Source organism: Notechis scutatus, chromosome Z, assembly GCF_049901735.1.
Source record: "Notechis scutatus isolate UNSWTSFEM ecotype Mainland chromosome Z, rNotScu1.2, whole genome shotgun sequence".
Classification (NCBI taxonomy): Eukaryota; Metazoa; Chordata; class Lepidosauria; order Squamata; family Elapidae; genus Notechis; species Notechis scutatus.
In genome coordinates, this window is record NC_142025.1 from 30,555,686 (window position 1) to 30,578,320 (window position 22,635).

General features: G+C 39.9%; 1 protein-coding gene across 1 annotated transcript; it reads left to right on the forward strand.

Moving 5' to 3' along the window:
• Positions 1–4,639: 4,639 nt before the first annotated feature.
• On the forward strand, positions 4,640–6,951 carry LOC113415955 (vitelline membrane outer layer protein 1 homolog). Its single transcript, XM_026673577.2, has 3 exons — positions 4,640–4,887; positions 4,980–5,092; positions 6,562–6,951. The coding sequence occupies exons 1-3, from the start codon at positions 4,684–4,686 to the stop codon at positions 6,860–6,862; spliced, it is 618 nt and encodes a 205-aa protein (XP_026529362.1). The 5' UTR covers positions 4,640–4,683; the 3' UTR covers positions 6,863–6,951.
• The last annotated feature ends 15,684 nt before the right edge of the window (positions 6,952–22,635 follow it).

The window sequence follows — 22,635 nt, forward strand, 5'->3', positions numbered from 1 at the left end:
AAATGTGAGTTTATAGCTTTATATTTTTAGGAAGACTTCACACATTTTAAATACACAATTATTTTATGTACAATTCTAAACTATTACAGTAATGCAGGACTGATCAAAATTAAATTAATTCCTGTCAAAGTATTGCCTGAATTTCCTGGAAACGTATTTTCTTTTCCCATTTCCAAGATAGAAATGAAGTCCTAGAAAAACCCCTGTGAGAGTTTCTCAAGGCATTCCATCTCTGCCTCATTTTACTTTTTGACTTCAGCCACCATGGTCTTATCAGGAAGTGGGGGGAAAGGAAATCAGAAAGATTGAAATGGAGAAGAAGACCTACCTCCTTTGTCTGGGTGGTGCTGATCTCAGATGTCCTATTACAGATAATTAGCCTTTTCCACTTTGGGAGGAGAGAGGAAGAAGTGTCAGCTTCACAATCTTCTTTGCAGCAGACAACAAGATGTGAACAAGATCTGAATAAGAAAGATTCAACTGTGCAGGTACAGTATTATGGTAACTGACTGGAGAAACTGGTGTCTTAGTTATTTATGCTATCAAAAATAGACTAAATGTCAGAACACAAAGACTGCCTTAGAAAAAGTCTCAGGTGGCCATTCCTGAGCAGTAAGAGCTGATTCTAACATTGACAGTACCCATCCAGGCTAAGCAAAAAAAAATTATTGCCTAAAATAGATCAATAAATCTTCCCTGGCAACATTTATGGAGATTCTCAGTCATTCAGGTCAAAGGTGCCTTTTTCAAAAGGCAACTGGACTGAGAACTGAGCTGAAGAAACTTCATGGATGAGAAACAAAACATTTTCAAGGAAAAACAAAATCCTTTTGAAAAAGCATTTTTGGGTCTTCCCTTGCAACCAGGGGTGGGATTCTACCATTCAGACCGGTTCAAGTGAACCAGTAGTTCCGGTGATCATTTGGGCCGACCTGCCCTTTTGCTGTGCTTTATTTCCTTGTTTTTGAGCACAGCTGATTCGCATGGCAGAGCAGCTTGCTGTGCATCAGCTGTTTTATTTACCGGGGTTGCAGCAGAAAATAAGTATTATAGCTAAAAATGGTATCAAGCACTTATATTTGCTGATAATAAAAATTTAACAAAAATAACCAAACTTTCTCCAGCCTGATGTTCTTAAATTATGTTAGACTTCCATTTACAGTTAATCCACCCTGAATTTAGTCCTTATTTCAGTTGTAAGATTCTCTTTAAAAAAAACTATTTTGTTCTTCTTTTATGAACCTCAAAATCATTTGGTAGTTGTTGTGGCTTCCTTTTATCTTATGATAGAGAAATTTATAATGTTTATTCCTATAGACATAGACATGGTAATATGCAGGCTTGTGTGTGGATGTCAGGTCAATGAAAATTTCTCACCATAAAAAATGCCTCGGAACAAAGGTTACATTGCAGAAATAACTGAAATTTTGGGGAAACTCTGAGACTGAAGATCTTCCACTTGTTACATTACTATTATACAGTATTTTATAATACCACATTTTTTGATACCACATTTTCAGATGGAGGGCTTCTAGGACTATAATCTAAAGTTCTTGCTTTCCTGATTCCATATATTCTATTTTTTCTGCTAATAAAAAAAATGTTAAAAGCAATTTAAAGTACAAATGAAACACAGTGTTTGGATTCCTTGTACAAATTATGTGTTTCAGATAGGATGATTACATGATAAAAGCTTCATTGAGAAGACAATACAGAGGGAAAAAAGAGTATCTGCAAAATTTCTACATCATTGAGTTAAAAACCATCTCTCCGGAAGAAATAACAGGGAAAGAGTCCCAAGATAAATTTTACCTGCGGGGAAAATGGCCTTTTAAATAGTTGTTTATATGAGTTACCTCTTCTTGTAATTCAAGATAAGATTCTCAAGTTGATGAAGAAATTCTTTCTACAAAAGTCTTATTCTGATTGGTTCAAAATATGTGAGAGACTCATTGGTGCCAGCAAGTGTAATCTGATAAAATGATAAAGAGCATTCTGGATACTGTATACAAATTTTTGTAATGCTTAAATAGCGGGACTGACACAAGGTTAATACATTCAATGATCTGAACCAGTAAAACTACCCAACAGTACACTATTCAAATGAAAGTTCCTTCCAACGACCAGTTTCATAACTTTCCAAGCTAAGCTAAATAAGTTTCATTAAATGAATTTGTATATCAGTCCCATCCAGGCCTGTATCAACATGTTCCAGTAGCAGAGACATTCCTGTCACTAGCACCTGCAAAATTAAATATTCACTTCTGATAAATTAATCCAAACCTATGCAATCTACAGTGATAATAATTGAAGGTTTTTTTGTAGGTCTCTTTGAACTCTTGCTATATAATAAGTTAGAAGATATATAACTTGAACTGTCAACAATATTGATTTTTTTTAAAAAATTATGTGTTTGAATTATTTAATGTAGGTTTATCTGAACCCAATTTTTTTGACATTTAGCCTTGATGTTTGATATTAGGTTGTTAGTAGTGTTTGCTCATTTTTGTGCCACATCTGAATACAACAAGGTTATCACTGCTTTCGTTCTAGGCTAATAGCAAGCAAAAAAGTAGTAGACTACTGAAGGAGAACACTCAAACATTCAGTTTAGGGCACTGTTTTAATTCTATGCCTAAGCCAATGGGAAACACAAACTGGAATATGAATTAAATTTAGAGCGTCTTATATTGCAGGTCTATTATAGGATACTTTTTCCAGTTCTCATTTTAAATAGCTATGTAGGATAGAATCATTATGAAGTTAGTGAACATCTCTTTCTCTTCACCATAACATTATTGAAAATGTCCTAATGTAGTTAATCTTGTGTTCCAAGCTTGCTTAGTAAACATTAGTGTGTATGTATTTGTATGTCTTTGTGTACACATGTATCATTAATTACAGGTGTTCTGATCCAATAACAAAAACTTGTAGGAAAAAAATGAATTAAGTAATTATATCAGTGATATATTATTAAAAAGGCCCTTTATTCTTTTTTAAAAATATATTTTTATTGTTTACATATCAATATATTGAATACAGTGTAATTATCCTGGGATTCCAATTACCGTAAAACAAAAGTGAAAACAGAGTAACATATATACTATTTTAAACAGTAATAGTATATAAACATATATACTATTTTAAACAGTGCTACAATAGTTTCTGACCACCATATTCTAATATGTCAACTTATCTATCATTCTAATACTTATATTCCTATATCGATATTAAAAATAGTATCTCTTTCCATGTCCACCTAACCTGATTCTTTCGCATTCTGACTTCTTCCTCTGGTTTCTAATCATTGATAGAACCTATTCCTATTGTTGAATAGTATTCTGTATCTCCTTTATCTTTTTTTTTAGCGTTAGTCTGTCCATTTCCGCACAGTCTAGTATCTTCCTTATCATCTCATCCCTAGAATTCCAGCTGATTTTCATTGGATTATAGATTTGTTTCTATTTCTACCTCATATACATTAGTATTTAATTCCATCAATATCCATATCATATCTATTCTAGACCAGAATTGGTGTCTATTAGAATAGAATGTGTATTGGTTTTCTCTTGGGTTCCTCTCTCTCCATACATCTTGTATGTTTAACTCTTCTGCCATTTTAAAGAAGGTTCTAGATAGAATCCTTTCCTCATGTATCATTAGTTACAGGTATTCTGGTCTAAAAACAAAAACTTGTAGGAAAATTGAATTAAGTAATTATATCACTGATATAAAAAGGCCCTTTATTCTTGAAGGCAGATTAATTCATGCAATGTGAATCTTGCACAGAAATAAAATTAATTCATATATATAATTGATTAAGGTGACATTCTAGGCATATTTTATGAAGTGGTTTGATGAGAGATTTTGACTGACTTTGAGGCCGCTAAACAAAACTAATGGCTGAACAGAGTTTGGAATTTGTATGTATGGTTTCTTCATCAGGAAAAAAAAGACAAAAATATGCTGTGGATGGCAAACAAAGCAATATGACAAACTTGAGTTCTGATAATTGGCCACTTTGTGACAGGACAACTTTTCACCCAGCAGCTATTCACTATGAAAACACATAGACATTTATTTGTTCACTTACTTGTCAGTTTTTCTCCCAAATAAACTGTAAAAACATTATTGTAAGAGGAGCAGCATAAAAATTTAATACATACATACATACATACATACATACATACATACATACATACATACATACATACATACACCTATTAGTTCACCAAAATTATTTATTCTGGATAAGCAAATTATGAAGGTTGCAATCTGAATTGAAATATATTTATTAGGAATGTAATAAAATAAAATCAGATTTCCTCATAATAAAATTAAAGATTTGTTTATGACAATCATGAAACCTCTGTTCATGAACTAAGAATGTATAAATGCTTTGAATATCTGGAATTTTCAGACGTTTAGACTAAATAATTGTTTCTTTTGGTCACTAAAAAGTATGAATTACTTTTATGCCTGGTACACATTTTTCAAACTTTAGGGAAATCTTCCAGATTCAGTTAGCAGTTTGAGTTAATAATTTTTTATTGCTGTTAATGTATGTTTATTTTTCCAGGTAGAAAGAATCTATCATTGCAGTGACACCTGTGAAGATAAACTAAGGTATAAAGTACAGAGTGCATGTAGTTTTCAGCCTCTTTGGTTAGCTGGCATAAAAAAATGCAATTTCTTTCAGTCACCCTTTTTCTTGCTTCTATATGCTTTGCATCGGCTGTGGATAGGCAATATATCAGTGCTAATGGCACCTTTGCAAACCGAAGAAATTATGACACGATATCAGTTAAAAATGGAGGACGTTGGGGGGTTTGGACATGGACTGACAAGTGTCCACCAGGATCATATGCCATTGGCTTTAGCATAAGGGTAAACCTATGTGAAATGCTCATTTTAGAGACTGAATTAATTTATAAACTTGCTACCTGAATCTCAATGTGTTTTTTCTCTTATTGCATTAGGTGGAAGAATATAGAGGAGCTAGTGATGACACTTCACTCAATGGAATCCGATTATTCTGTTCAACTGAGCAAACCAACAATATTATGTATACTGTTGAATCTGAACCTGGAGAGTATGTTTTGTTGTCTTTAAATATAATTTTCAAAAAAATTAAACATTGACACAGAAAATGTTACTTCTAGACTACCCTTTCTAAATATATTTACCGTATTTGCCGGCGTATAAGACGACTTTTTTGCCCTGAAAAAGATGCCTCCAATTGGGGGGTCGTCTTATATGCCGGGTGCCTCTATGCGCCGGCAAATAGTAATTGGGAAGCACTGCGGCTGCCCGGCTAAGGCACTTTGCGCACCGTGGAAAGCGTAATCCCGTGAAGCCGAAAGGAGCAGCCAGCCTTCTCCCAGCTCCCAAGGAAACGAGGCTCGCACTGCCCGAGCTCCGCTGAGGTATCTGGCTGGGGCTGTCAGGAGTTGTTGCCGCTGGCGCGGCTCCAGTCCCGCGTTGCCTCGGGAAGGGAAAGGCAAAACCAGGAGCCGCTGCTGCCATTGCAAAGCGCCACCGCGGCTCTTCCTTTTGCCTTTCCTTCCCGAGGCAACGCGACTGGAGCCGCGGAGTGTGCATCAGCGGTAATAACTCCTGACAGCCCCAGCCGGATACCTCAGCGAGCCCGGCGATGCGGCCTCTGCTCCTGGGAGCTGGGAGAAGGCTGGCTGCTCTTTCGACTTCACAGGATTCCGCCACTGAGACAAAAGTGCCTCAAAAAAAAAAGTGCAAAAGTGGAAGGCGTGCGGAAGAGGGGGCGAGTATATAACAAACTATATTTTGAGTGGAAATGTTGGGGGTCGTCTTATACGCCGGGTCGCCTCTTATACGCCGGCATATACGGTGTATCTCCTAAGTGAGCATAGAAGAAGCAATTCTATTTTCTGTATACTAATAAAAATATGATAGAATTAACATTATTCTGTTGAAGGTACAGATATGTTATTGAGAAAAATGATCATGCCATTTTTATGCTTGTTCTAAATTGTAAACAGACATTGTTCAACATTTTTTTAAAATGGAAGGAGCTTTAAAAGATCTATAATATGCAATAAATTGAATCGCTAGCTTTTTTTCACAGCACATTAGGAAAAAAATAGAGGTACAGTATTTGACATTGATGTGATGAAGAATGTAGAAATCACACCAAGAGTTTGTGAAGTAATGTAAGCTATTAATTCCTATTTAAGTGAGAGATGGTTACTTATTTGCTACTTATTTAAAAACATCCCTTAACATGTTATTATCTCATCACAAGAAACCCTGAAATCTAGATACCATTCCTGAATTATCTATGATTAGTTTTGGTTCTAAAGCTGTTTTTTTATATATATACATAAACTAAAAAAGACTGCCTATTAAATCGAGCTTAAATTCAGTGGAGAATATAGTTAACCAGTAATAAGTCTTGTCATGATCACTTGTACAAGCTCAAAACAGACATACTTTATTGTTTCTTAAACAATTCTCACACAAGGTAATGTGAGAGACAATCTCTCTTGAAAGAGATGTTGCTGATACTTTATGTTCTTTTTCCAGATACGGGCACTGGTCAGGAATTCGATGGTGTCCACGAAATGGTATTTTACGTTCTTTTCAGCTGAAAGTTGAACCAGAGCAAGGAGCTGGAGATGACACAGCAGTAAACAACATTCGATTCCGTTGCAGCAATGGTGTTCAGATTGAAGAAGCTGGTGGTCCATTTGGTGAATACAGTGAGTGGAGCACACCTTGTGAGAGAGGAGGAATTTGTGGCCTTCAAACTAAGCAAGAACACTACCAAGGCATTTTTATAGATGATACAGCCTTAAATGATGTTCGCTTCTTCTGCTGTGAATAAATTCTATAGAAACAAAGGAATCGTTTTAGCAAGATTAAATGACTATGCAATGAATATGGATTGTTTCTTATTTGTTGTATTTTTTCCACCAAGAAAACAGTACGTTAATGATGAGTACAGTGTGTGTGTATGCATGAGAGTATAAAAGGGAGTACAAAATCTTTATTCTCTAACACTGATCATGCTTTAAATAAATAGGTATTTTGCAGAGGTGGTATTCAGCAGGTTCTGACCAGTTCTGGAGAACCAGTAGTGGAAATTTTGAGAAGTTCAGGGAACCAGCAAATACCACCTCTGACTGGAGATTTTACAGTATCCTTCTCCTGCCACATCTATCAAGCCACACCCACAGAACCAGTAGTAAAAAAATTTGAATCCCACCACTGGTTTGGTTTTATTTATTTACAAGATCCTCAGAATAGATACCACCTGAAGGCTCCCACCACATTCACATCCACTGGTTTACTAATATAGTGTGTGTGTGTAATACACACACACACACACATACATATATACACACACTAGGCTGAATAAAAAAAGATTAGTCAAAAATTTCCATTTTATAATGCATTTAAGGATCAAGTCAAGCTGTTTCTGGCTGTCACTTTTCTTACAAAATGCATTATACTTGGAATTAAAACAGTAATCTGATTAATCTGTCACATATGCTAACTGCAGTCCTGAAGTAAGCATCTCTCATTTTCAAGGTTGCATAATAGATTAATTTGAGGCTTGTTCTCATGATGAATGTTTAAATAGTTGGGATACCTATTTTTATAACTTCATTATCTACTCAACAGTTGAAATAAATTGCATATTCACATGAAAAGCTGACAGCACAGGCCAGTGCTCACCCTTGTGATTGTATTATTAATTAATGGAATAATATGCTAGTGAGTGAATTATCAATGCCATAAACATGATTATCAGCTGAATTACTTAAACCAGAATATTTTTAACAGTACATTTGCAGTTAACAAGCAAAAAAAAATTAATATTTAGAAAACTTATTTTAAACATTCTCTTTTTGTTCAGTCATTTAATGATTCTTAGGAACTTGTGGAACTACATGTGTTTGAAATATATTTATGTAACATAGAAGGATATTTGTTTCCTTCTGAACAAATGGTGTAAGAGTATGAAAGAGTCCTAAGTGCATTCATCCAGAGCTGCCTCTTAATGATAAAAATGTCCTCAAATCACTCTACTAACATGAGCTTAAGTTAGAAGTGGGGCTACAAAAGGGAGGTTTTAAGAAGTTGAGAAGCCATCTGTCAGAATTTTAAAATGCAAGGTTACATTGTCCACTAGGAGGCAGAACATGGCTTTGGTCTCAACTGGAACAATATGATTCAAATGAAATGAAACTGGTGAGGATTGCAATTGAAAACACCACATCAAATAGGCTGTGTAAAAATAGAGACATTTCACCCAGGGGTGGGATTCAAAATTTTTAACAACCGGTTCTGTGGGTGTGGCTTGGTGGTCATGTGACTGGGTGTACATGACTTGGTGGTCATGTTATTGGCTGGGTGTGGCCAACTCAATATCAGTCACATCGAGGTACTCATCTCCACGCCTGGCCTCATGACTGTGGGAATTCTGCAACAGTGGTAAGTGTGAAAAATGGTTATAAGTCATTTTTTTCAGTGCCATTGTAACTTTAAATGGTCACTCCACACAAGCAAAGTACCAGCAAAGCGGGGGGGGGGGACTCCAGAGAAGTTCCTGAGACAGGAAGTCTAGTCCTGCCAAGAATGTAATAAGGGTTAATGGAGAGGCAATTTCTGTAAGCAACACCAGAATGTTTCCTTCCTGCCTTTACAGGATTAGACCAGTAATTTCTTCTAACAACCGGTTCTCCGAATTGCTTATAATGTTAACAGCCAGTTCTAGTGAATAGGTGCAAACCTATAGAATCCCACCCCTGATTTCACCCCTTCAGAGGTGAATGGGGATAGACATCATGTGAAACTTTATATATAGGGCCATGACATAATGTGACATCTCTCTCTCTCCCTCTCTCCCTCTCCCTCTCCCTCTCCCCCTCCCTCTCCAAGAAGGTATTAATTATATATATTTCTGATAGATTTGCATTATAAGTGCTGCTCTGTAACCTTGGTGCAATCTGCTTGTCAGATCCTTTTAAAAGTAAACATTCCAGTAGGCAGAACATTCTGCATGGTGGTACAGCACCATGCAATTTGCCCATTAGGACTTTTGTTTCTTTATTGAGGTCCTAATCTACATCCCATTCTTAAAACATGGGATTGCTAGACTTCTCTAAAGTGACCAGAGGGGAAGAGATGCATCCACAAGGGCCAAAAGCAAGGTCAATCAATAACAGAATAAAAGAGTTGGAAGGGACCTTGGAGGTCTTCTAGTCCAGGAGTCACCAACCTTTTGGACCTCAGGGACCACCAAACTCATAATTTTAAATCCCAGGGACCACTAACTGGTTCTGTGGGTGTGGCCTAATGTGTGAGTGTGGCTTGGTGGTCATGTGACTGGCTGGGCATGGCTTGTATGTAAATATTATAAATTTATAATATTTATAAAAAAAAGAGCAACTCTTACTCAAAATCAGGCAAAGCAGGCAGGCAGATTGAGTTGCGCACAGAATCAAAGATTCATTCAGAAATCTATCTATCTGCCATCGGCTAGATCAGTCTGTCATATAAAATTTACTTGCAAGCAAACCCACAAAATTAACTCACAACATACCATGTATGTAAATATTGAATTTTTATTAAAAAAGAGCAACTTTTACTCAAAATCAGGCAAAGCAGGCAGGTAGATTGAGTTGCTCACAGAATCATTCAGTTATTATCTATCTGCCACCTGAGTCTGTCACATAAAATTTGCTTGCTGTGAGTCTGCACTGAATAATAGAACCTTCAGTCCTAAAAGAGGTTTGGCTGTGCTTAAAAGCAGAGCTGAAGATCTAAAGACTAGCTAGAAAGCAAGAAATTGAACCATTTCCTGCTTCCTAGCTAATCTAAACTTCCTGGCACAGCAGAACAGTTGATGGTCGGAAAAAGGAAAAATAGCAATTTAGCAGGCAAGTTTGCCGGGTAAGGAGTGAGTGGGCAGGGAGGATTCCTGCGGGCCATGTGGGTGGCCCAGCTTTGTGTTTGTGCGCAGCCTGGATTAATTGCTTTGGTGGGTGCTCTGGGGGGGTGAGATTTCTCTGCGGCTACCAAAATTTTCTCATGGCCGCAGCCCACCTGTTGGTGACCACTGTTCTAGTCCAACCCCCTGCTCAGACAGGAAACCCTATACCATTTCAGACAAATTGTTGTCCAAACTCTTCTTTAAAAGTTCCAGTGTTGGAGCATCCACAATTTCCTTCCAGGGCCAGGATGGGTCTGCTACAGATTCTAATAATCCTGGAGGTTTTCCTGGTCTGGTTTTCCTTGTGGCACAAGTGGCTCAACTCTTTACATAATCCTCAATGTCTTGCTTCATTTTTGGCCACCAAAATGGCGTCTGATCATGTGTAGGGTTTTTAAATATCCAAAATGTCCTGCTTGTTTTGAGTCATGACTTTTTTGAAGTGCATGAAGACATAAAGTTTTAGGGACATATAGTTTAGAACCCTTCCATGCTATCCCCTTCCGCATAGTTAATAAATCCTTATGTTCTTGTATCTATTGTTAATTCATTTTGCAACTTCTTGGTCATTTCTGATTTGTCTTTGATTTTTGGGTTTGGGCTTGTGCCCGTGTGTTGAGGTATTCCCCGTTAGGAGAATGAGTGCACTCAGGGAAATGTAGTGAGAGTGATGTTGAATAACACACGGCCAGCATACAGATACACTGAATAGTAAAATGTAGGTTTTACTTCCAGTTCCATCTTATGGCCGTTGGAGGAACTTCAGCCAATCACACTTACAGCATTCTCTTAAAGATACAGTATTAAATTACTATCCTGGTTTATATATTGCCAACCCAACTGTTAGGTGACTATCATTCCTAACACCGTGTGATTACTTGAACTGTCTTTTGAGAAGATGGTGGAATGATTGGGTGAAATACTTCTTCTCGCTTATTGTCAAATTGGGGCTTCCTAGATAGCGCATCTGCTAGTGGATTTTTCCCCCGGGAGGTACTTCAATTGGAAATTGAATCTTTTGAAGTATTGAACCCATTTAACTTGTTTAGGAGAAAGTTTCTTGGGTGTTTTTAGAGCTTCTAAGTTTTTATGGTCTGTTCACACTTCAAACGGAATGTCACTGCCCTCTAAAAATTGTCTCCAAGTTTGTAAAGCCCAATGAATTGTGTAAGCTTCTTTTTCTCATACAGCCCACTTTCTTTCAGTGTCTGTGAGTTTTTTGGACATATATGCACAGGGTTGGAGATCTCCATTATCATTTTTCTGGAGTAGAACTGCTGTCACTGCTACGTCACTAGCGTCTGCTTGCACTATAAAAGTCAAAGCTGGGTCAGGGTGTTTTAGAATGGGTTCCTGTGTGAAATGCCTTTTTAACAATTCAAAAGCTTTTTGGCATTCTAGAATCCATTTTAGGGGCTGTCCAGGTTTTGCCTTGGTTGCCCCCCCATTACTGGTTTTCAATAATTCTGTTATTGGTAATGCAATCTCTGCAAATGAGGGGGATAAATTGCTGGTAGAAGTTTGCAAATCCCAGGAAGCTTTGCAGCTGTTTGCAATTCTTTGGGGGTTGCCAATCCAGGACAGATTTCACTTTGGCTGGATCCATTTCTATCCCCTGAGTTGAAATTCAGTAGCCAAGATAATCCAAAGACTCTTTATGGAATTACAGTTTTGCATCTAACAGTCTTTTTAATACTTTTCTCACTAACTTGATGTTTTCTTCTAGAGTTTCATTGTAAATGAGAATGTCATCAAAGTAGACTAGGACCCCTTTATACAAATATTGATGTAAGACTTCATTTATGAGCTGCATGAAGAGCCTTGGGGCTCCTTGTAGTCCAAAGGGCATTACTCTGAACTGAAAGCTGCCGAAGGGGGTGTTGAAAGCAGTCTTCCATTCATCTCCTTCTCTGATGCAGATTCGGTAATATGCTTCACGGAGATCTAATTTGGTAAACACGTTTCCTTTCACTAAATGTCCTAACATGTCTTTCATGAGCAATAGGGGGTATGTGTTGTAAATACTCATGCAATTTAGCCCCTTGAAATCAATACAAAGATTAAAAAAAACATCTTTTTTTTTCTTTAAATAGTACAGGGGCAGCCACTCTGGATTTTGCAGCTTGGATAAAGCCTCTGGCTAGGTTTGTGTCTATATAGTTTTGTAGCTCCTTCATTTCCTTAGGAGTCATGGAATACATTTTTGGCTTTGGTAATTTCGCCCCCTCTATAAACTCTATGGCACAGTCAGTGTTGCAATGGGGGAGTAGCACATTGCATTCTTCCTCATTTAAGACTTGAACCAGATCCCGGTACTGGATTGGGATTTTGGGAATCCCTGGGGATTGATCAGCCAATGATACTGTTCTGGATTTTTTGTATTTCCGGGCTGCCAATTTGGCTGTTATCTTGTTCAGGAGGTGGCTCAGAACCAAGTGCTAATTTGATTCTCCTGTAGCCACCCTCCCAACTTATATTTGGCCGCCTTTTGTTTAGCCAGGCGAGACCCAGGATTACTGATTGGGTCATGTTTGGGACTACTATGAATCGGATTATTTCCCAGTGTTCCCCTATGGTTAGCTTTACTTTTTCGGTGACTTGCATAGCTGGACTTCTCCCTATCATGGATCCATCTACTTCTTGTAATCGAATGGGGGTAGTTAACATTTTTGTTTCTATACTTAAATTACACACAGTCTTGGGACTGATAAGGCACTGTGAACTACCGGTGTCAATGATAATGTCTATGGGCCCTTCTATGCTTGTGCGAGTAACAGTCAATGTCCCTTCAATTTTAAAAGGTAGAATGGCTCCACTTACCATTGAGTCATCTTCTTCACTGTCTGCATCTTGCACAATAGGTACTCTTGCTGCCAGAGTTCCCTCCCCTGTTGATTGTTGGCGATTGGGGACCTCGATGGCTTGGCAGGAAAATTTGCTTTTTTTCAGGAGGTTTTCTAGGTGCCTTTTTCCATTTAGGGGAAGTAGGTGCTCTCCCTTGAGGTACTGGGGCTGGTGCTAAGCATTCTGATGCTTGATGCCCTTGCAACGGAAACATTTTATGGAGGTTGGGGCGGCTCTGTCTGACATCCTTCCCCTTGGTGTGGAAATGAGCATAATGTCAATTGCTTTTTTTGTTGTCTCTCAGCATTACTCTTCCTGTGCTGTCTAAGCACGTTGTCCATTCTTATGGGCATTCTGTACCACTCATAGGTTCTATCTTCAGGCAACCCACGGCACAAGCAGATTTTTAACAACTCCTCATCCAGGCTTTCTTGGAAATCTTTGAGACCAATGCCTGAGATTAGTGGCCAGGCATATGAACTCAAGCACTAAATCCTTCTGCCTGATGCTTTTTATTTCAGCTTCTGCTTCTTGTGCTCAGGAAGAATCCTTAAAATGTGAATGGAGCTCTCTTAGGAAGTAATCCACATTATTTAGTTCAGGGTCTCCTTCATCATTGAGCTGGGTGAACCATTCAGATGCCTCTTCCTACAAATCATCTCCAAGGAATTGGACTAGTTCTGCCTCATCGTGGAACTCATTTCCATGTCTCTTGATAAAGACCATGCTCTATTCATGAAAAATGCAAGTTTACTTGCAATTCCATCAAACATAGTTTTAAAAGTTGTTGGGGCATTCACACACAGAGCTGGTTGCTCTCAGGGAGGTGGGGGGAGGTGGAGCTGCAGCCTGGGCTGGCCTCATTTGAGCTTGTTCCCAAACCCATCCTCTACCTGGATAAAATGCCCATCCTGGGGGGATTTGATCAGCTGGAGGTAAACGAAGGGGGGAGGATCATTCCTTGATGGATTCTTTGTGGACTCCCCCTCCTATTCACCCCTCTATGTTCCACTCTCAGAAGCAAATGATATATTGGTGGAAGGTCTCCCGCAGCGGTAGATCGCCCTCTTCTGGGAGGAGAATATTCTCCCAACAACTGGGTTAAACCGAGAGTTGACAGGCTGGAAGCTCTTGTTTCATGATCTCTCTGGGTGGGAATTTACCTCCTTTGCCGGCCCCTGCCTTCGCATCCGATCACAAGCTGTTCCAGCTGGTCAGGTAGATCCTTGAAGGTTTGGCTGCACACTACCATTTGGTATTGCCATTCAGGCAGCTCATTGTGGTCTCCCATAGGTCCTGTGGGTCCTGTTGCAGCTCTCCACTCTAAAATCGTGGCTCAAGACTCCCTGACTGCTATTAACAGCCGATCGATGAGTGGGTCAGGAAGGGTTGCTTGGCCAAGCAGGTCTCTTTCCATCCGCTGGATACTTGTGCTTCCAAACCACTCACTCGGTGATTTCGGATGGGCCCCTAGCTGACATGCAATATCCTCCATGACTGCCGTTACTCTGATGGTCACCTGGGAAATTCTTTGGGAGGTTTGCTGCTCAACCGGCAACTTAAAACAAGGCCCCCCACAGAGTTTGCACTCATGTTCCAGTGCCCCTGGATCCCATCCTTCTGCCATCTTCCCTGAGTCTTTGCTGTTACCCAAAACTCCAGGTAAGCAGCCAGGACTCAGGACCCTGAATAACAACCTGTTGTGGCTCCGGGTTTGGATTCTGCTCCTGTGGCAGATATGAGTTCAAGTGATGAGGACATGGCAGCAAAATATGAGCCGGCATTGCTTAGTGATTGGGATAGTAACCAGGATGAGGAGATGGATGTAACAAGGGAAGACAGACCTGAATTAATAGAGTTGTCAGGACCTTCGACCTCCTCTGGTTCTTTATCTGATCAGCAGGCGGGAATGACTGACAGGGAAGGCATGAGAGAGTTTTCCAGCGGAGATGAGAATTTGGAAAACTTATGGTTAGACGTCAGAAACATAAGGAGGCTCAGACGCCAATCTCAATTAGGGAGAAGGCATAGAGCAAGTAACTAATTAGGGAAATTAACATGATCCATAAGTGGATAAAAGGACACGGCTGGGCTGATGGAATTTGCCAGAAGCAAAGTGTCTAAATGGAGTGAAGATATGCAATAAACTCTCTGAGGCTTCTGAATTACTGCTACGCCAAGATTGCCGGACAGAGTGTGGATTTATTGCTGTGTTTTGGAATTACTCCAGCCGTTCTCTTGTTGGGGTTTGTTTTTGATTTGAACTAATTCTGAAAAGGCTGCTTTTTGTTTTGCTCGCCTGCAATTAAAGGGGAGACATAACAACAACCCCTCTCTGGGATTATGGGTTTTGTGATATCCAGAATAATGTCAGGTTTCCAAGTGATGAAATCTATTTTTAAAAAAAGAACAAAGTCCATCTTCAAAATAAATTTCTTTTATTTAGGAAAGCATCAAATTGGCAAAGTCCATGGTAATTCCGGATCTGACACAACCCAGAATTACCCCACAATATTACAAGTTAGAAACAACCCCCAAAAGTCACATTCTCCAATAGAAGTAATTCAACATTGCTTGATGCAAGGACAGCTCGTTTTCCATGGGAAGAAAGATCACCTAGCCAAAAACACTCTCTTTATCTCCACTCCCCACCCCCTAGGAATGTGGCAAGCCTGAAACCCTTCCCCCATGACTGCCACAGAGAAAGTAAGAAAAAGAATATATATTAAGCTTAACTAAAATGGCTACACGTATGTCAATTTCAAGCTTGAGACATACATTACTAGGTTCAGATTATCCTATTTCAGACACATTACAGAAAGACCTAGCTCTCTGGAGAAGGCACTAATACTGGAAAAAATGGAAATGAAGAAGAAAAAAGATTAACAGTAAAATGATAAATTCAGTGGCAGTAATGATAAGTGCACTGTTGGAAGATCTGAAAGATCAAGTTACAATAGGGACAGATAATCATGGAGAAAATCTTTGTGATTGTTAACAGTTGATTTGAACTTGAACAGTTGATTTGAGCACATGATCAATAATCAATTAATACTGCCATATTCTTTAATAACTTCTAGCAGTTTACATCAAGGAAACTAAAACCTACATTAAAAATGGAAGTGCACAAAAATATTGCTAATGCATACATAGAGGCATTTATCTAAACTGATTTTGTAATCTATGGATTTGTCTACTAACTCTGGGTAAGGAAGGAAAATTCTTCTATTGCATATAAACTCTCTTTATTTATGAAAATCTAATATATTGAGTATATATTCTTTATATGTATAATATATGTATGTATGTATGTATGTATGTATGATGTATGTATGTATATATGTGTATGTGTTATTTTACACATGTATACAGTCAAGTGTTTTTTTTACTGCATTAAACATAATACAAGCCAATTTATAGTACTAGAAATGTGGAACAAAGTCAAGATGTTTTATATACTCAATAAGATTTGGGATTTAGTTTTAAAGCAATCCTAAAGTTTAGGTCTTCCTGTGATTCCTATTCAATTTACAATATACTTTTAAAACAAGGGTTTCAAAATTATTTGAAGCAGCAGGACATGGTCCTATAATTATTTTTAATCTCAATGCATCGTTAGTAACCCCAAATGTAAAGTCGCAACATTTTCACTTTTTGAAGGCTTAAAGTAACTTGTTGAATCTTATCCTCCCAGAATTTTAGGGAATGCTGCATATAATCATCCTTTCACATTTAATTTTCTGGGATTTACACTTCATAAACAGATATGTTAAGACTGTATATAAACTTTTAATAAAACAGTTTAAAAAAAGATGCTACCAGACTCCAGATATTTTGTGTCCAGAGATTCACATGGTCTCTTCCTATAGGATCTATAATAAAATGTATTTTTGAACAAATATGATTGAAAAACAGCATCATAGAAATTTCCACATTTTGGACCATTTAAATTGATCTCCAATGATCAAAACTAATTTCATTTTGGGCTTATCTTCCTCTCTACTGATCTCTCATTCTCAGTGTCTCTTTCTATTTACAGGGTTGTTTTTGTTTTTTCCACACAGCATGTGGGCAATCCTCTGGTGAGTGAAAGGACTCCAGATCCAGCTCATTAAAAATCACATTGGCCCTTATTCATAATGGGGTTCTTTGTTGTAATCCTCTTATTAAATGGGAAATATTTTCTCTGTACATGCAGCCTTTTTCAGACAATGTAACTGATTACATAATTTAGGCTTAATTGTATCATATTCCCATAGTAAGGTATATAATTAGAGGAAATTGTGCCATTTGATGAAGCTAAAGGAGAACTTTCATTCTGGCAAGGAGCAATCTATGTGTCACTATTTGAATGAGAACAGCTTCTTTTTATATACTTAAAACATAAAAAGTGAGTTTTAACAATTTGTCCCTGACATATTAATTCTTCATTCCTAGAATAAAAATAGACTGGTTGACAACTGCTACCTCCATAACAGATGAGTTTGCAGCTCTTAGTCCCAGGGCAATTTGTCTGTGGGGATAGAAGAGACCACAGCCAAATTTGGCAACCATGACAATGAGATAAAATGTCAGTTCCTTACTTTTTTCTTCCACAAACAAGAAACTCAACATATCTGTAATAAACCATGATTATATCAACATGACATTTCATTGATGATGCCATCATGTCAATACTGCAGTCCAGAAGATCTGGCCACAGTCAAGAGTGGAATTGCATTATTTGGTCCTCAAATGCCAACTAAAGACACTCGTGATCAATGTAATCAAGTTGTCTGTTGTCACAATGTTAAGTAAATTGCCTTCATTTTTGAGGCCATAGACATTGTCAACTTCCTAACACTGAGGTTTCTGGTGAATCTCCAGAAATAATATTTTGCTAGAAAATTTAACATGTAACCTTGTATTGGTTTCCAATTTCCATTCTGTGAAGAATGCACAGTAGTCAAAATGAATATTATAGGAATACTGCTTCTACACAGCCTCTTCCCTCAAAAACTATATATTAATATCAGTTCCTACTAGCATTTCAGTAAGATCCATGAATCAGTACTATATTTTAAAGAATCTGACAATGAAACAAGTGGATTCCCTTATTTGCACTGGTGAGCTGGTTGGGTGACTGAGATTGGCAGGAGGAAATTGGCAGGTGGGGGAGTTGTGGTGTGCCTATAGTAAGTGCCAGCAGGCTGCCAACTGCCAAATTTTTATCGTAGCTGCAGTAGTCTGCAAAGGCTGTAACTTTGGCATGGGGCAGAAGTCCTTTCGTTCAGCACCACTGGAATTTCAAACAACCAATCAATGAATAATTTAAGTCAATAACTACCTGTATAGGCTTAATGGCTCTACATTAAGAGCTTTCAAATCAAACTAAAATAAATTTTATTTTATTAAATTAAAATACAATTATTAAATGTTATTATTTTATGTGTTTATTTTTATGCCACTTCAATCAGGATAATCAAAATCTCTTGGAAGTATAATAAAATAGAAATAGAAAACATATACCAAAATAAATACCTATACACTCTGAATTTTCTTATGTACCATCTTATAGAATACAGTATAATTTACAAGTGCTTGTAAAAAGACACATTAGTCAGATAAGTTCTATTCAAAACAAGTAGACTTGTAGAAATCCAGTATCTAAACCACACAGGACTTATAGGTTTCTACCAGCATTCTGAATTTCATCCAGAAACAAACTAGTAACCAATATAGTTCCTGCAGCACAGGCGTTCTATGAGTATTGAGAATATATCATTGGCACATAGTGTTAAGTGGGCATGTGGATTGAAGAGGCAGGACACAGCAGTCACAGGTAACTTTTTTATTAGTGCCATTTAAATGCAAGCCACTCAGCTGCGGCTGGCTCCGTCTTATATAACCAACACTATCCAACATTTCAGCCACTGACAGGACTTTATTTCTCCTGCCAGTGGCTGGTCCAATGAGTGGAGTCTGACATCAGACTCTCCTCCTGTGCCCATATTTGGCAATATTTAACACCCCTCCCTACTAGTCAGTGTTCCACCAATCTGTGCTCGTGTACCTTATGTAGTCATGTAGGTAGGCAGGATTTTGCTGGGTGTGACTGGGCCTGCATATCTCATTCATTCCTGGGACTGTGGCCTGTTCAGATGGGTCTGCTATCACTCCGGTCCCTGTCTGTGGAACAGTCTTGAAGTCGTCTTGAGACGTGGCAGGGCCCATCGAGCCTGAGGCCTCAGAAGTACACCATGGGACCTCCCCTCCTAAAGTTAAGTCCCGATGCTCTTTCCGGGTTTGAAGTTATCTACTTCTGTGTGACCTGTGGGTAGGGTATTCACTAGGGCCGGTTCTGGTTGTGTGTGTCAGTCTTCTGGCTGGTTGTCTGAAATCGTGACCCGGCCTCTGATCTGGTAAATGTGTCTGTCCCACAGTTTCCCCCTTCGGTCTCCATTCAATGTGATCAAAGCCCGGTGATTTCTACAACTTTGGCCAGCACCCAGGTTGGCCCCCTGTGTAATTATGTATGTAGATCGGGTCCCCTATGGGGAAGTGCCTGCACTTCCCTGTGGAGTCTGCGAGGTCTCGTTGCTGTAGTGCAGGTATATTCTGTCTAGGGTCAACCTAAGCCTTTTGCCCATCAGTAGTTCAGCTGGGCTGCAGTGTGTTGTCACTTGGGGTGTAATGTGTTGGGCTAATAGCATTCTGTCAACCCTTTCCTGCCAGTCCCCTGGGTGCTTCTTTGGTAGATCTAACCATTCTCTCTGCTTGCCCGTTGGTGGCTGGGTGTGCTGGTGCAGAGAATGCATGATGGATCCCCAACCCCGCTAGGAACCCCTCAAAAGGCTGTGAGGTGAACTACGGCCTGTTGTTGGACACCAGGACCTCTGGCAATCCATGGGTGGAAAATAACCTCCGAAGTGCCTTTATGGTGGCTTCGGTAGTGGTTGACTTCATAATGATTACTTCCAACCACTTAAAGTATGCATCCACCACTATTAGGAATGTTTGTCCTTGGCAGGGCCCGGCAAAGTCAATGTGCACCTGGCCCATGGAGATATGAATGTTGCCGATGGGGGTGCAGGTCTGGATTCTTGGCATGTGGTGCAGGTGGTGACCCAGGCCTCAACGTCCTTGTCTAGTCCTGGCCACCATACATAGCTTCTGGTGGGGGCTTTCATCCTGACACTCCCTGGGTGGACCTCATGTAGTAATGTCAACACCCTAGCCCTTAATGGTGGAAGGATGATCACCTTCTCTTTCCTCAGCAGGCAGCCCTTGGTCACTAAGAGTTCAGTCTGTCTGTTTTTAAATGGCTTGAACTCATTCCCCGTCTATGGTTTCCAGCCATCCCCTCCACACCCAGTTTAAAATTCATGCCATGGTTTTGTCCTTAGACCTACGTCTCGCGATCTCCATCGACGTCATCAGTCTGGACCAGAGGCTTTCCACTAGGAATACGGAAGTGTATGGTGCTGGGTCTTCGGCAAGGTCTGGGAGTGGACAGCAGCTCAGGGCATCAGCTTTGGAAATTTATTTCCCTGGTCTGTGGATTAAGCGGTAAGTGTAGGCATCTTACAGTCCATCTTAACATGATGGATGATAGGATGTTCGGCATGGGTTTGTCCCCAGCGTGGATGCCCAGCAAGGGTTTGTGGTCAGTAACCAAGTCAAATTGACTTCTGCAGAGGTACTCATGGAAGCACTTGATGCCTGCTAAAGCAGCAAGGGCTTCCTTGTCAATTTGATTGTAGTTCTGTTGCAGTTTGGACAGGGTTTTAGAATAGTATGCGATGGGGGCTTCTCTCCTGTTTGGTAGTTTGTGGCTGAGGACAGTGCAAATTCCATAGGGGGAGGCATCACACATTAGAGTTAAGGGCAGTATTTCGCTGTATTGAATGAGGACACTGCTGGATGTTAAAATGCTTTTTATATTTTTAAAAGCGTCGGCTTCATGTTGCCCCCAGGTCCAGTCAGTCATCTTGTCTAACAGTCTATGGAGCGGTTCTGTGATGGTTGCCTTCTATGGTAAAAAGATATTGTAAAAATTGAGCAACCCCAGGAATGCTTGCAGTTCTGCTTTACTTTGGGGGGTGGGGGCTTCCCTTATTGCTTGTAGTTTGCCACTTGTGGGTCGTATGCCTGATGCGTCAATGAGGAAGCCCAAAAACTCCACTTGGGGGACAGCCAGGTGGCATTTATTCCTTTTTAACTTAAGTCCTGCTTCCTGGAATCTCCCCAACACTGCAGTCAGTCTCTCTATTAATTGTTCCCGGCTGTTTGCTGATATTATAACATCATCAAAGTATGGTATTACCCCGGGATGTTGTGTAACAGTCTCTCCATGATGCTTTGGAAGAGGCCGGGGGCTACGTTCACTCCAAACTGCAGCCAGTTGCATTTAAAGGTGCCCCAGTGAGTTACTATTGTTTGCGCTTCAGCAGTTGCCTTGTCAATTGGCAGCTGCTTGTAGGCCTGGGCCAGATCTAGTTTGGCAAAGTTGTTTCCCTGCCACAGGGAATGTTGGAGATGCTGCACAACCAACACTGGGTAGGCACTTTGCTGCAGGGTCTTATTCAGGGTGGTCTTGTAGTCAGCACAGATTCTCACTGACCCATCTTGTTTAACAGGGGTGACTGTGCTGTCCCAGCCAGTCTATGGGAGCTGGCTAGTTACTTAGGAATTATGAGCTGTTCCCTTAAGGGAATGCATCATGGTATATGTAGTTAAAGGTATCCTGGGAAATGTAGTTCATGTCATGTGGCTACATCTGTAATCCTGATTGGTCACTAAATTGACCCTTGAGCGGTTGAGGGAGGTATCCCCCATTCTTGCCTGGACTCATGAACTGATAAGCAGCTTACCGCTACATGATGGGTTAGGAAAAGAACCATCTTATACCTGCAATGCTGATATACAAAGGATTGGTCATTATAGAAGAGCTTCGTCACAAATGTGAGTTATGAAGATACATGATGTACCAATAAATGTACTTTGTTATGGTTGTTTTGTGGAATTATCTATCTGCATCTGCACAGCCACAAATCCACCTCTGTGCATGAGACAGGACAGAAAAGTGACTATTAGAATCTCCCATTTGGCATGGTCAACTGTCTCGAGGATCTCCTGGCCAATTAATTTATCTAATTGTTCCTCAACCTTAGACCGGAGAGCAAATGGGACTCGCCGCTGCTTTAGTCAGACAGGAGCTATGTTGGGGTCTAAGTTAAAAGAGATTGGGGTCCCCGTGTACTTGCCCAGTTCGTCATTGAATACGTCATTGAAGTCACGCTCTATTGCTGCGAGGTTGTCTTCCTGGTGTGGTGGGGTGGTCTTGGTGGTGGGGATGCCAATGAAATGGATCTGGGCGGGTTTGAACCACTCTCGCCCCAGCAGGCTTGGCAGGTCCCCGTCTACTATAGTGAGTGGTAGGGTCCCTTGTGAAATGCCATATTCTATCCAGACTGGCTTTCTGCCCAGGATGGGGATGTGGTAGCCTTGGTAGTCCTTCAAGATGGTCTTCTTGGTTCCAGCTAGTTACACTGCATGCGGGATTGTAGCTTCTTTAGGGTGTCCCATGAGATCATGGAGATGTATGATCCTGAGTCTACCTCCATCTGGCATGGGCTGCCTTCGATGCTCATGGTGGCCATGATTTTGCTGGCCTCGTATGCATCTGTTCTCCTCACATGGGTTTGAGCCTAGCCAACGAAGGTGAAGTGCATTTCTTCTTCCCTGGCGTCATCTCTCTTTTTGAGTTTCCCGCCAGGATTCTTCTGGCCTCTCCCTTGGTGACCATATTGTCTGGTGGGGGAGGAGGTTCTCCT